This window comes from Electrona antarctica (genome assembly GCF_951216825.1).
Source record: "Electrona antarctica genome assembly, chromosome: 2".
NCBI lineage: Eukaryota > Metazoa > Chordata > Actinopteri > Myctophiformes > Myctophidae > Electrona > Electrona antarctica.
Window position 1 is genome coordinate 42,064,662 of NC_136807.1, and position 16,398 is coordinate 42,081,059.

The window sequence follows — 16,398 nt, forward strand, 5'->3', positions numbered from 1 at the left end:
AGATGTAGAGTTTGTATATAGACTCTATTAGACGCTTTATTTACCAATTGCCAGTTTATAACATCATATTCTTGGGAAAAAAATATTGAAAAGATAATAATTGGTGAATTTATTGAATATTAATAATAATAATACATTATATTTGTAACACACTTACACTACCTTTTCACAAATCTCAAGTGCTACAGGATTTTAAAACATTAAAACGAAGGCAAAAAGACCCTAGGGGTAAAATGTTGCCATATAAGCATTAATTATAATGAAAATTATGAAATGCCAGATAATGTCAATAATAAATAATAATTTCTTCTACAGTATTTAGTTAACCAAAAATGTATGTTATTCTTTAAATACTCAACATTCATTCTTCATATCTGTTCCTATTCTGGTGCAAACATTCAGCTAAAATCTACAAGCTCACAACACTTCAGCACAGAGATTTTGGTGTAGAGGAAAATAGGCAGAGGAGCCTCATGAGACTCCAGTCAATGAAGTATAGGGTTTAATTACCAGTAGTTAAATATAGTCTATATGGTTGATTAGCCCTCAGGCACCAACCATATACACACTAGTAGTAGTAATTGCGAACGCAGTGATTGCGAACGCAGTGATTGCGAACGCAGTGATTGCGAATGCAGTGAGCATTTACTATGAGACCCAGCAGATCATGTCTGTCTGTCTGTCTGTGTGTCTGTGTGTGTCACGCTGTAACACCACCCGCCCACCACCAGAGGGCGCAGCTGTATCACACACAAAAACACACACACATGCACGCACACACACACACACACACACACACACACACACACACACACACACACACACACACACACACACACACACACACAACTTAACTTTAAAAAAACTTAACTTAAAAAAAAAACTTAAAAATAAAAAAACTTTAAAAAAAACTTAACTTAAAAAAACTTAACTTAAAAAAACTTAACTTAAAAAAACTTTAAAAAAAACTTAACTTAAAAAAAACTTAATAAGAAAAAACTTTAAAAAAAACTTTAAAAATAATCTTAAAAAAAAAAAAAAAAAGAGAACTTAAAAAAAACCTTAAAAAAGTACGTAATTTATTCTAATTGTTGTTATTGCAATTTACGAGCTGCGTTCGCTTCCCGCGTTCGCGTGTCTTACTTGTAGTAATAGTCAAATTATCCTGGAATTTAAAACACAATAAAGTCATAATGACATATCTATTGTGGTCTGCAAACTTGCAAATTCTTCAAATGAATATACAGTAAATGCAACTATGTGATGTCATGAAATTGTTTTGTCTGAGCTGGTTGGGAAAAAGAAATGTGATGGTCATATATTATTAAACTATCAATTGATAATTTCCCAACCCTGTACATTGTTTTCAACAGATTAGGCTTGGGATCCAATTATTTCACCAAGTTGTTCTTAGTCAATACCTTTGTAAGATAAAGGGTGTTTTTCTGTGGATCACACGCATGTGTTCTGGAAATGTCCCAAAATTGAGTCTTTTTAGAAAGTGATACATGATCAGATACAAAAGGTGTTGGGATATGAGGTGCCTATGAAGTGTGATGTTCTGTATTTAGGAAACTTGATGGGGGGAAAGATACGAGGAGAGGATAGGTATCTGGTAAACATTTTATTGGCGGCAGCCGGCAGGAAAGAAGGCTATCACAAGGAAATGGGGACAGAAGGAGCCTCCAACACAGGGACAATGGGAGGAGTTGATTCAGGAGATACAGCTCATGGAGAAACTGACACATCGCCTGAGACTGCAGGTGGAACAAATGTAGGACAAATGGTCCAAATGGACAATATTTAATGACCTGGTCATGAACAGTGAGGGCATGGGGGAATGAGGAACAATAGAACATGTCTAGAAATATGTAAAGTAATAAGCAAGGTTTGATACGCATTGTCGATTTTATTTCTTTTTCTTTTTTCTTTTTCATGTTTGTTTGTACTGTTTGTCTTTTGCCATTATTTTCATTGTTTGTTTGTTCAAAAAAATAATAAAAATCTAAGTGATAAAAAAAGGGTGTTTTTCTGACAGAGCTCCTTGACTCTGATATGACCTGCCTAAGAAGCTGAGGCGTGAATGTACTGTACACCTCACCTTCACTCAATTAAATAAACAAAGGGACAAGGGTTGAAAAGACTGTAAAGCAACATTAAGCATATGGTGAAATACACCACAATTTATACCAGTAAAACGCCCTGAGTGAGGGCGTGAAGTGACCTGTGAAGCGAAAGAACTGTTGCGCTAAAACAACAGTGCTGGGAATACCCATATATGGACTTTTCTTTTTCTTTTTTGAGGGGCAGCTTTTGTCCCCACACGTCTCAAGATTTGCCTTTGACAATGAACGGAGAAATTAGGTCAAAATTCCGCTAAATATGACGTAAGTTAAACATCAAAACATTAAACGCCTTGACATTGAAGGGAAAATTTACGTCATATTAAACGAGCAAATCAGCTAACCAATCACAGGCAACAGGCATTCTGATTGGCCAGTATGAGATGATGCACGATGATGTACAATGACAAGAGCGCCCCTCACTTCACACGGGTGTGATTATTTAATTTACGTTTCGGGCCGGGTAGGGCGTAAAATGTGTGCTAATTAGTAAGTCTAGGCGGGGCCTCGGGCCAGCCCAGTTAGGGCCCAGTTAGGGCCCAGGTAGGGTTGGGCCTTAATTTTCAGGCCTGTTGAGAAATGAGACGTAGCTTGCGGAGTTAGTTCAGTCAGACATACTCGAGGGGGTTCATGCCATGCTCAAAGGCGCATACTATACTCAAGGGGTTAACATGCTGCATTACTATGTGGGTGTACAAGTGTGTGCAAGTCCCACACGTCATTCGCCGATGCGGCAGTCAGCTGACCAATTGGGCGGGCTACTTAAGCTCACTAGACTGTTTTATGTCAGTGCTTAATCGTGCCGAGCAGGGAGAAAATCCAGCAGAGCCGAACGCCAAGTCAAATATCATATGCACACTCATTACTCATTCTCTAATAAATATTGGTAAATCTATTCGTGAGTTGTCTGACTGAACTCTAGTTTTCACCGGCTGCCGGGCACAGCTGCGCTAATGACTTTGGGGTGGGCCCATCTAGAGTTTGAATGGACAGGTATCAGTCAAAAGGGAGACATCGAAGAGGAATGACGGGTGGGGAAGGATCAACAACTGTAGTAGGACTTCTATCAATCTTTATATAGCACATCAGGTGCAACTCAATGTGTTTCACAGAAAATAATGTAAAGAAAAGACATTTTAAAATGAGGGACGGAAAAAAGACACAAAATGTATTTAAAAATAAACCAAAGAAAATATATTTTCACATTTATTGGACATTTTGTTATTTCACTTTCAAAAAACATTTCATCATTTTATCAGGCTTTTGGGGGCACCCCAGGGGCACCCAGACAGTTTTTAAGTTGCTTGATTCAGTATTTAGATATTTAGATATTTGATATTCATGAATTCATTCACATTTGATACCTAAAATGGAAAACTTCCTGTGCTTTTATTATATATAGTACCTTACGGTATACCTCACTTCCTGGAACTATTGCTAACATGCTTTTTCCCCACAGCGCCTCCTATGATCAAACCTTGTCAACATAAAATGAATGACCATGGTTTAACTACACAAAACAAAATATATTTTCCGTACACTATACATTTTGAGGTGAAATATTCAACCATATTTTAACAAATATATTCCCTTCTTATCACCCAGTATTTTATGTTTCACTTTCAATATTCATACCAGGACTGGACATTTCTTCACACATTTATGTGACAGTGTCATACTATAATGCTAAGAAATAGGGTTAAGCCACTGAATTATAGTTGGGACACTGAATAACTGGAATCCTTATCCGACTCTATGGCCCTCGATGGGTGTTGTTGATGCCATGTGATTTCTACCCAGAAACTAAGAGCCTATTACATAGTGAACCACAGTGTTGAGTGTGTTAGAAGCTTAGCTGAGATTCTGAGAGTAAGGTACAGTTACTTGACACAGTGACTGTAATAATATTTTATTCAAAAGCAGCAATAGCATAATATTACATCTTGTTTTACTTTTGCACAAGCCATACGTGATACAGCTCTCATACAGGACGTCAAGAGTTATTTATTATCCATCAGATGGCTTGGTTGATTATGTGGAATCTGGAATCCATAATTACACAGACTTGGCCAGTCCAATGTAATTGCTGTAAGTGTCAAAGATAGAATAGAACTCTCTGATGAAGACATCTCCCAGGATCCAGAGCTGGTCAGATCCACCATTGCCAAAGCCAGTGCTGCAAGTGCTCTATAGAAGGAAAGACAGGAGGAAATGTATTTCACTCACAAATAATGACACAAATTTTACTTGCTATATAGCCAGTGTTGCAATTTTTGTGTATGTGTGTGCGTGTGCGTATGCTCATGCGTGTGCATGTATTTCTCATCTGTAACTGTTTGTGTGTAGACTGACCTGGGAAACATAGGCAGAGGCAGGGAGGGTGAAGGCGTGTCCATTGATAGTGAAGACCACCTCAGGCATGCTATGGATGTTCTGGCAGTTCACTGTGGCCTGAAAAAAGAATGACATGTGTTTTAGGGTTAGAAGAAGGGGGTTTCAGGGGTAAGATGATGGGCCATTGAAGATGTGGGTTGGAACTGCTTGGTATGTCAAATGGGTGAAGGGGGAACAGAGGCTGGGTAGGCTTACAGGTAGGACCTGCTTGGATGATGGGGGTATGAGTGGTGGGAGGATGTGGTCATTTCGCGAAGTAGGGGAATAAACTCTTTTTGGTCCATTTGTATCGTTGCTGTATATACTAAAATAGCGAAATAATAAAGAAGTAATTGTCTCGGCCTGGGCTCAGTGGTCCAGGCACCTTGGCTGGTAATCCAGTCTGGCAGTGTGCAGCGGGTTCGACTCCCGATCCCGACGGCCTTTACTGCATGTCTTCCCCCCATCTCTCTCCCCATTTCCTGTCAGCCTACTGTCTGTCCCTCCATAAAAAATATAATATATAAGACGAAAGCCACAAAAAAAACCATTTTAAACAAAGAAAATAAATAATTGTCTCACCATTCCATACTGGCTAGTGGTGGCTCCAACATGGGAATTCATGTTGTTGATGTCATTGGTTGGGCCAACAATGAGGGAAGTGCCGGTGTCAATGATAGCCTGGCAGCCACCATTACAGGCCACAGTCTGTCCATTGACGGTAACACTGTTAGGAGCAATAGCAGAAGCAGAATGAATAGGAGTGTCCTGTGTGTATGTATTAGGCAAGGGTTTGCTGCTGTCAGTCAGTGTCAACGTTTAAAAACGTGAATAATCATTATGTTTGCACCTGTCCATTTTGATCTGCCAGTAGGTTTCAGAGGTCAGAGGAATCCATGTGATTGGTCCGGTGAAGTGGTTCTCATCATAACCACCAAAGACCACTTCACTGCCCTGCTCTGAGTTGCTAACGGGAGCATATAAGACAAATGTGTTAGTATCATTGTACATAAATGCATGCAAACACTGTTCCATACTGTTTCAGTACCTGCGCAGGTAGACACAGTATACAGTACATATACAATATATATGTGCATGTACACTAACACAACTAAATACAACCACTCCATTTACGTACGGGCTCAGGTAGACAGAGAAGAGTTTCTGAGACACCAGGTTCTGCTTCATCATGTTGTCAAAGACGGTCACCACATTGTCAGAGGCAATGGACTGGAAGGCAAGTCCCAGGATACCATCAGCCTTCATATTGGCCATGAAAGGAGCCTCTGACTTGCTGATTCCAAACACCTGCTGGGCCACAGTAATTCCACCAACCTGGAAACAAAAATCAGTGGTTACTCAAATTTGTCAGGTGTAGGTAGTTAGGTACAGTAGTACAGTATGCAGATAACTATCAGAATTGCCAAGTGATCACTACATTCCAAGAGAAATGGGATCCTTTATTGTTATTCTTTAATCGCCAACTAATCCCTATCCCTACTCATTGAGTGATTGCCCAGGGGGGGGCAATCACTCAATTCTCTTTCCCCTCTTTCTATCCTTCCTTCTATACTTTCTTCTCTCTCTATGTGTGCTTATGATTATTATTTTTACATGTTTTTAATATTTATTTTATTCATTTAATTAATTTGTTTGTGTATGGGTTTAGAAATGGAAAATGGAATGGGCAAAGCAATCTAATCAGAAGTATTATAAAAGGTTGTCATTCCATGTACAGTATAACTAAATAACTATTGTATATATGATGTGACTGAAATGACACCATATACTGATGCCTAACTTCTAATACAAATATCAATGGAGAAAAAAAAGAATTGCCAAGTGATGGCCCTGGCTGTTTGTGGTTACCTCAACATTGTCACTGACGAGATATCCCTGCATGCTGCCAGTACCATAGTAAATAGACAGAGCCTGTCCCAACCACTTGTAGGTGGAAGACTGCTGTGGGATAAATTTCTGGTGGTTCTCTGTAAAATATATGTGAGAGAAGGTCAAGTAAATTTGATAAATTCTTCATACAAATAGAAACTGGAATTATACGCTGTATAACTGTCATCAGAACCATCATGTTAGGTAGTGGTTAAACAAAACAAAAAAAGGTATTATATTGTATATGGCTTACATAATTATAATGATTCAGTCATACAGCCATGCAGGTTACATTGGCTTGTCTTGCTTTATTTCCTCAGATAAATTGCTAACCACTCTGACTGACTTCCTTCCTGCCACTCTGGACTTGGGTTAGTACTTTATAGTATTTTTAGTTTATAGTTTTGTTATATGTTTGTTTTTGTTTTCCTTATTGAGTATCTCGTATTTGACTTTTTCATCATTCCTTTTTATTTTTTAAGGGTTTTTTAAAGGGTCCACAAATTAACAGTACTTACGACAGGCCTGGCCGTTACAGTAGACAGAGGGAATCCACAGGTTGGAGGAGCCTGTGTCAAAGATGACTTTGAAGGACTGGGGTGGAGTTCCGATTGAGATGACTCCATAGTAAGCCAGCTGGAGGTGACACACAGAAATATGGTGTTAAAACAGAAATGATAACATTATAGGACATTCTAAACACTACATGATTGGTAATTAACTAAACCTATTTTATTATTAGTCCTGGCCAATCTGTTATTTTTGGCATGGTTGTACGATAAAGGGTCATTTATGTTAACATATATCCTTCTTCTCCTAACCTGGACTTACGTCATAATCATTGGTCATGGGCTCAGTGCCTGTCTGCTGGAACTTGACCATGGGGTTGTATGGGTACTTCTGGAGGTATTCCTCCAACTGACCCTTCTCCTGCAGGATGTCCCGGGCAGATTTACCCTTGATCAGGGGGAACCTTCACACAGTGAGAAAAGGATCAATAATAAATGCTAGGCCCCTTTTTGTTATCCTTTGCAGATGGAGATGAAGAGGTTAGAATTATACAGAATTAGTTTAATTCACCTGAAGTGAACTCAATACAGCAAAACCATGTAAAAAGTGACCTACAAGAGCTTGACTTGGTCTTAACCTTTACATACTACTGAGTGCACATATATTTATATAATAAAGTATATGGTTATAGATGTGTCGTGACAGGCACACTTTAAAATGAAGAAATACTTTAGATATGAAGCAGTATGCTCATTATAGGAAACATCCCCATACTTGTAGACTTATGTGAGTCTGAATAACCTAAACAAGATAAAGACAAGATGGTTTATACTTTTTCCTCTACACAATGGAGATAATTTCATCAAACCGCAACAGTTAATTTAATTCATTTTAGACAATATTGTGCTAACCAAGCCCTAGGTGTAGAGGTGGCTTCAGTCAGCCAGCTGGTACTTACCTGACGAGACATTCAGAGAGAGCCACCAGGGCACAAAGGACAACGAGACACTTCATGGTTGCTAACTTTGCTGTTGGACTTCGAGAGTGAAGAGATGTTGAAAAATACCATCCTTTATATACAGTCCAAAATGTTTGAGTTAACAAATGCTGTTCTATGTCACCAAATATCATGATAACATGAGATAAGAAATATGTGAATTATTCCTGTGTATTTACTGTGGTATTTACAGTATGCAGATAAATTATTATTATTTCGGAAGTGCTGTTTATAATTTATATTGACATTCAGATCAGAAGATTTGATGTTCATTCTTCTGTGTTGTGTTTAATGTTTTCCACGTGGCAGGATGTAGACTTTGGCTCTCGCACTGAGTTGATAACACTATATTCTTGGATGAAAAGGATATTTAAAAGCTTTGTGTTAATTTAAATTATTTAAATTCTAAAATACAATGTTTTGCATGTCAATCGTTGAACCGCAAGTAGCTTTTACATTCTTAAAATTAATATAAATGCAGCTATTTATATGATGTCATGACATTCTTTTGTCTGAGATAGTTGAAAAATATAATGGTCATATGATATTACATCCATTTTTATATTATTAAACAGCTAATCAATTATCTTCCAGTCTAAATTGGGACAATAACCATAATCTCCCTCTCCGTCAAGAGCGGACCTCTAGATGTTAAAATGTTTTTTAAACTGACAACATGAAAACATCTTGGGCATTAAAATGAAAACTGTGGCATGATATTCTGAATCTGGATGTCAGGGAATAATTGTCCCTACAAGTGAAACGTACTGTACTGTATTCAGGATGTTTGAGACGCATTGTGAACTTGTAGATCCACTCATTTCAGAGTGCATTATAAGATGTATATAGAAATTAAGACCATGGGCCCAAATTGGGCCCTATCTTACCCCGCCCTTATCCCTAAACTTCCTTGCTATTTTTTACTCTTTTAAAAAATTAACTTAAAATAGTTCAAATAGCCAATCCACAAGCTCACAACATGTAAAATGTTTTTTAAAACGGTAAAATATGGCTAATAAGTTTAGGGATTCAGGGGTAAGGCGGCGCGCAAGATATGGCCCATGTGTCACCTCCCTTCCCATCCACCACATCCATTCTGTTGCATGGAAAGGTCATACTGTACTTTTGCATGTGCAAATAAAGGCAGGAAGTACGTCTTATTTTATGACCTTCAAGATCAAGATTGCAACCATTTCATCCCAGAACACACACACTCACAGTGTTATATTTTATTTAATTGAGACACTTCAGCTCAGATTGACCATAAACCATTTATTGCAAAGCTATTGCATTTTGCATACATGTTTGTAGTTGTACTCCCTTGTTATTGCTCAAGACTCTCCTCATGTGCTCATATTCATTTGGATATTGGGAGTCCATCAAAAGTCTATATTTTTTAAGTCATCAGAATATCTATTTATATTAATGAAATCTCAAAGAATATTGAGAACTGCAATATTCATTTTTATGCTGATGACACAATTCTATACACCACTGCCCCATCAAGTAGTCAAGCTATATTTAACTTACAATCTGCTTTTAACATTATCCAGCATGCACTAGCGGATCTTACACTTTTTTTCTTTTCTTTTTTTTTACGCCTTTTATTGGTTTTTGAAGGGACAGACAGTAGGCTGACAGGAAACGGGAGAGAGATGGGGGAAGACATGCAGTAAAGGCCGTGTCGGGCTTGGGAGTCGAACCCGCGGCACACTGCGACTGGATTACCAGTCGGGTGCCCAGACGGTTACGCCACCGCCTGGGCGCGGATCTTAAACTTGCCCTAAATGTAGGCAAGACGAAGTACATGTTGTTTTCAAATAAAACAAAAGTGGAAACAGGTGACCCCATACTGTCTCTGAGAGGGGCACACATTGAGCGGGTCTCATCATATAAGTACTTAGGGATCTGGCTAGATGAGGATTTCTCTTTTAAAACACATATAGAAAATCTAACAAAGAAAATCAAACCTCTCATCATTAACACAAAAAAGACAGAAGAGATTGTTTTTGGTACACCACCAGAGATACACCGATCCCCCATTACTATTCATGGTGAACCGATCAACCAGGTATGTTCGTACAAATACCTAGGAGTAGTAATAGACCATCTTTTGTCATGGAACGATCAGATTGATTCAGTGTGTAAGAAAACAAAGCAAAGAATCTACTTTCTTCGCCGTCTAAGATCCTTCGGTGCTAGTAGACGGATTCTTCTTTTGTTTTTCACTTCTGTTATTATGAGTGTTCTTCAGTACTGTATTACCACCTGGTATGGATGTTTGTCTGCAGCCCTAAAGTCACAAATGCTGCAACAACTGAACATTTGTTCAAAGATTGTTGGACAACAACTTCAGAAACTTTATACATCCACGTATGATAACAGCATCATAAGGTTAGCAAGGAATATCACCTCTAATACTAAGCATGTGTTGTATGGAGAATATAGGTTGCTACCTTCAGGAAGGAGATATGGTGTACCAGCATACAATAAGGTCAGACTAAAGAGGTCCTTTGTCCACCAGTCGACCTTGAGGCTTAATCAGGAGTCGTAGTAGCCACAGGATAATCTAAGCGGTGGATATTGCTCTTGTCTTCATGTCTTTATGTATGTAAATTGTCTTGTTCTTTGTGTTATGTCAAATGTGTGTACGTATATGTGTTCTGCATACTTGGCTGCTGTGTCGCAAGACAAATTTCAGTGTGAACTGACAATAAAGTACTATATCATATCATATCATAACCTAAAATTGGCTTCCTCTATCGAAATAGATTATGCTTCTCTAAAGAGAATAGAAAGAGGATAATCCAAGCAACAATTATGCCAATTTTTGATTATGGAGATATCCTGTATATGCATGCCACTGACAGCATTCTAAAACCCTTGGACGCAATGTATCACAGTGCACTCCGCTTTATTACAGGAGCAGGTTTCAGAACACATCACTGTGCATTATATACCTCAGTTGAATGGTCTTCTCTGGCTCTTAGAAGGAAGCAACATGCTACCCTGTTCACGTATAAAGCTTTAATTGGTAAACTACCTCTGTATTTAACAAAACTGCTAGATCTCAATACATCAGCTTATGGTACTAGATCACAAGATATGCTTTTATTGAAGGTACCAAAAACGACTACTAAATTGGGAGATACTGCCTTCAGGATGTATGCTCCACATTTATGGAATAATTGTCAAAACAAACTGAAGTTGAATGTTTTTGTTTCATTTACTACTTTAAAAGACTCTTAACTGACCTCACACTAGAGGAAGGCATATGCACCTGCTTTCTGTAACATTTGGTTACAAGGTTTTGTTTCTGTGTGTATGTGCTTGTGTATTATATTTGTTGTACTGTGTGTCCATGTATGTAAAATCATTGCTGTAAATGTTCTTGTTTGTATACAGTGCGCCATTGAAAAAGAGACCCTGGTCTCAATTGGATTCCCCTGAAATAAAGGTTTCAATCTATATCTGTTATCAGCATATATGTTGCACGCCAAGTGAGGAAGACAAGGGCAAGTATGATGCTGCCTTTTTCCTGGGTAGGGAATCTGGAATACAAAATGTGTGTAATGTGAGGTAGAGCAACAACAATACCAAGAAGAAGAAGAAGAAGAAGAAGAAGAAGAAGAAGAAGAAGAAGAAGAAGAAGACGAAGACGACAAAAAAAGAAGCCTTCTTTTTTTTAATACATTTTTATTTCATTTTAAGATGAAAGGAACATAAAACTTAATTCAGATTCTTTGCCAACTACAGTGGCTTGCCCCCTGCCTCATTTTTAAAATCCTACCCCCAGATCCCAGCACCAACCACCATTGACAAAAAAAGGGGAAAATAATAATTATAATAACAACAATTCAATAAAACATAAAACTAGATTTTTTAAATTAACAACAAATTGTAAATAAAAAGTAAAAAAGAAGCCTTTGCTTTGGTGACAAATTTCAGCAGCCTAACATTCAATGTTATGATGAACAATGTTACGAAAGAAAGAAAGAAAGAAAGAAAGAAAGAAAGAAAGAAAGAAAGAAAGAAAGAAAGAAAGAAAGAAAAGAAAGAAAGAAGGAATAGAAGTCTAAATAGCAAGCACATGATGCACATCATTAGTTACTGTTCATAAAATTGTTAGAAGTTTAAAAAAAAGTCAGAACAAACGAGTGGTGCTGTGTGTGTGTGTGTGTGTGTGTGTGTGTGTGTGTGTGTGTGTGTGTGTGTGTGTGCGTGTGTGCGTGCGTGCGTGCGTGCGTGCGTGCGTGCGTGCGTGCGTGCGTGCGTGCGTGTGATGAGTAACGTGTTACTTGCCATAGTACTTGACAAATTGGGTAATTATTACCCAAATGTGTTAATATTACCCAAACGTAATGTCTTAAATTCTTTACTCACAAAAGGAAATACTGTAGGCCCACTATTATGTAATGTGTTATTAATGTATACTATAATCCCAAACTCTGATTCCTTCCTGGAACCTCATTACACACAAGCTATAGGCCTATAGAGCACGGAAGTCTGACGTCATCAATATCGGTAGAGGGAGCAAATCCACGGGTTCATGTAGGCCTACTTTTTATTTGCATTGTAATCCCCATGGGGGGATTTTAGATCGCCTCGTATAATAACTGTGTTTGAAAAATAAACAAATCATCCAGGCCGTTTCACTCATATGGATATGAAGAATCAACTGAGAAACTGAGAAAACGCTATTGTTACTGCTACTGAATTAGTTACATTTTGCTAGAAACAGACTGTATCATATATGAGTGACTGACTGTCTCAAACGATAAAGAGACACCTCCCTGACAATAACGCCGAGACAGCTTATGAAACGATTTTAAGATGAGCCCATGTTATTCTCCATAGAGAAATTACTTCCGTGAGCCAGGCAGAACCAGGGGATGAGCGAGTGATGTCAGGACTTCGGCGCTCTATACCCTCCATCATCAAGTCATCAGCAAGTGGAGCTGCAAGTCTGTCATCTTCTTTAAGGATTAGTGCAGAGATGGACATTTTGTTAACAGGCCTAATCAGAATTAGGAATCCTTATCCGACTCTATGGCCTGTGATGGGTGTTGTTGATGCCATGTGATTTCTACCCAGAAACTAAGACCCTATTACATATAGTGAACCATAGTGTGTTAGAAGCTATAGCTTAAACTATGAATAACTGAGATTCTGAGAGTAAGGTACAGTTACTTGACACAGTGACAGTAATAATACTTTATTCAAAAGCAGGAATAGCATACTATTACATTTTTTTTTAACTTTTGCACAAGCCATACGTGATACAGCTCTCATACAGGACGTCTAGAATTATCTATTATCCATCAGGTGGCTTGGTTGATTATTTAGATTTGGCCAGTCCAATGTAATTAGCATCAACGTCAAAGATGGCATAGAACTCTCTGATGAAGACATCTCCCAGGATCCAGAGCTGTTGAGATCCACCATTGCCAAAGCCAGTGCTGCAACCGTAGGAACTCTATAGAAGGAAAGACAGGAGGAAATGTATTTCACTCACAAATAATGACACAATTTTACTTGCTAATTATAGCCAGTGTTGCAATTGTTGTGTACTGTATGCGTGTGCATGTATACATGTCTTCTCATCTGTAACCGTTTGTGTGTAGACTGACCTGGGAAACATAGGCAGAGGCAGGGACGGTGAAGGCGTGTCCATTGATAGTGAAGACAACCTCAGGCATGCTCTGGATGTTCTGGCAGTTCACTGTGGCCTGAATAAAGAATGGGTTTTAGGGTTAGAAGAAGGGGCTTTCAGGGGTAAGATGATGGGCCATTGAAGATGTGGGTTGGAACTGCTTGGTATGTCAAATGGGTGAAGGGGGAAGAGAGGCTGGGTAGGCTTACAGCCAGGACCTGCTTGGATGATGGGGGTATGAGTGGTGGGAGGATGTAGTCATTTTGTCGAAGTAGGGGAATACTTTAGTGTAAGAAATAATTGTCTCACCATTCCATACTGGTTAGTGGTGGCTCCAACATGGGAATTCATGTTGTTGATGTCATTGGTTGGGCCACAAATGAGGGACGTGCCGGTGTCAATGATAGCCTGGCAGCCACCATTACAGGCCACAGTCTGTCCATTGACGGTAACACTGTTAGGAACAATAGCAGAAGCATAATTAATAGGAGTGCCCTGTGTGTATGCATTAGGCAAGGGTTTGCTGCTGTCAACGTTTAAAAACGTGAATAATCATTATGTTTGCACCTGTCCATTTTGATCTGCCAGTAGGTTTCAGAGGTCAGAGGAATCCATGTGACTTGTCCGGTGAAGTGGTTCCCATCAATACCACCAAAGACCACTTCACTGCCCTGCTCTGAGTTGCTAACGGGAGCATATAAGACAAATGTGTTAGTATCATTGTACATAAATGCATACAAACACTGTTCCATACTGTTTCAGTACCTGCGCAGATAGACAATGTTTTCAGTAAATATACAATATATATGTCTGTGCATGTACACTAACACAACTAAATACAACCACTCCATTTACGTACGGGCTCAGGTAGACAGAGAAGAGTTTCTGAGACACCAGGTTCTGCTTCATCATGTTGTCAAAGACGGTCACCACATTGTCAGAGGCAATGGACTGGAAGGCAAGTCCCAGGATACCATCAGCCTTCATACTGGCCATGAAAGGAGCCTCTGACTGGCTGATTCCAAACACCTGCTGGGCCACAGTAATTCCACCAACCTGGAAACAAAAATCAGTGGTTACTCAAATTTGTCAGGTGTAGGTAGTTAGGTACAGTAGTACAGTATGCAGATAACTGCCAGAATTGCCAAGTGATGGCCCTGGATGTTTGTGGTTACCTCAACATTATCACTGACGAGATATCCCTGCATGCTGCCAGTACCATAGTAAATAGACAGAGCCTGTCCCAACCACTTGTAGGTGGAAGACTGCTGTGGGATAAATTTCTGGTGGTTCTCTGTAAAATATATGTCAAGTAAATTTGATAAATTCTTCAAACAAATAGAAACTAGAATTATATGCTGTATAACTGTCATCAGAACCATCATGTTAGGTAGTGGTTATTAATAAACAAAACAAAAAGCAAAAACAAGGTATTATATTGTATATGGCTTACATAATTATAATGTACGTTTCTCGTATTTTACCTTTTCATCATTATTTTAAAAATTTTAAGGGTACATTGGGTCCACAAATTAACAGTACTTACGACAGGCCTGGCTGTTACAGTAGACAGAGGGAATCCACAGGTTGGAGGAGCCTGTGTCAAAGACAACTTTGAAGGACTGGGGTGGAGTTCCGATTGAGATGACTCCATAGTAAGCCATCTGGAGGTGACACACAGAAATATGGTGTTAAAACAGAAACGATAACATTATAGGACATTATAAACACTACAGGATTGGTAATTAGGGTGACTGAAGTGTCTCCTGTTTTTATTAATATGTGACTTACAATGTCCTTGATGGTGATTATTAGACAATAAGATTAACTAAACCTATTTTATTCTTAGTCCTGGCCAATCTGTTATTTTTGGCATGGTTGTACGATAAAGGGTCATTTAGGTTAACATATGTCCTTCTTCTCCTAACCTGGACTTACGTCATAATCATTGGTCATGGGCTCAGTGCCTGTCTGCTGGAACTTGACCATGGGGTTGTATGGGTACTTCTGGAGGTATTCCTCCAACTGACCCTTCTCCTGCAGGATGTCCCGGGCAGATTTACCCTTAATCAGGGGGAACCTTCACACAGTGAGAAAAGGATCAATAATAAATGCTAGGCACCTTTTTGTTATCCTTTGCAGATTTAGAGAATTAGTTTAATTCACCTGAAGCGTACAAGATAAAACAAAATGGTTCATACTTTTTCCTCTACACAATGGAGATAATTTCATCAAACTGCAACAGTTAATTTAATTCATTTTAGACAATTGTGCTAACCAACCCCTAGGTGTAGAGGTGGCTTCAGGCAGCCAGCTGGTACTTACCTGACGAGACATTCAGAGAGAGCCACCAGGGCACAAAGGACAACGAGACACTTCATGGTTGCTAACTTTGCTGTTGGACTTCGAGAGTGAAGAGACGTTGAAAAATACCATCCTTTATATACAGTCCAAAATGTTTGAGTCAACACATGCTGTTCTATGTCACCAAATATCATGATAATAATGAGATAAGAAATATGTGAATTATTCCTGTGTATTTACTGTGGTATTTACAGTATGCAGATAAATTATTATTATTTCGGAAGTGCTGTTTATAATTTATATTGACATTCAGATCAGAAGATTTGATGTTCATTCTTCTGTGTTGTGTTTAATGTTTTCCACGTGGCAGGATGTAGACTTTGGCTCTCGCACTGAGTTGATAACACTATATTCTTGGATGAAAATGATATTTAAAAGCTTTGTGTTAATTGAAATGATTGAAATTCCAAAATACAATGTTTTGCATGTCAATCATTGAACCGCAAGTAGCTTTTAAATTCTTAAAAGTAATATAAATGCAGCTATTT

The 16,398-nt window shown here is 38.6% G+C and overlaps 2 protein-coding genes across 2 annotated transcripts; both read right to left on the reverse strand.

The window, feature by feature from the left end:
* Positions 1-4,178: 4,178 nt before the first annotated feature.
* LOC306916818 (embryonic pepsinogen-like) lies at positions 4,179-7,910 on the reverse strand (the record flags this gene model as incomplete). The annotated part of the gene is made up of 9 exons (XM_079494857.1): positions 4,179-4,310; positions 4,476-4,574; positions 5,079-5,223; positions 5,347-5,463; positions 5,635-5,831; positions 6,366-6,484; positions 6,905-7,022; positions 7,218-7,359; positions 7,855-7,910. The coding sequence occupies 9 exons, from the start codon at positions 7,908-7,910 to the stop codon at positions 4,179-4,181; spliced, it is 1,125 nt and encodes a 374-aa protein (XP_079350983.1).
* A 5,238-nt stretch (positions 7,911-13,148) lies between these two features.
* LOC306935356 (pepsin A-like) lies at positions 13,149-15,927 on the reverse strand (the record flags this gene model as incomplete). Its single annotated transcript, XM_079518367.1, has 9 exons — positions 13,149-13,369; positions 13,524-13,622; positions 13,856-14,000; positions 14,114-14,230; positions 14,406-14,602; positions 14,722-14,840; positions 15,093-15,210; positions 15,485-15,626; positions 15,872-15,927. The coding sequence occupies 9 exons, from the start codon at positions 15,925-15,927 to the stop codon at positions 13,232-13,234; spliced, it is 1,131 nt and encodes a 376-aa protein (XP_079374493.1). The 3' UTR covers positions 13,149-13,231.
* Positions 15,928-16,398: the final 471 nt, after the last annotated feature.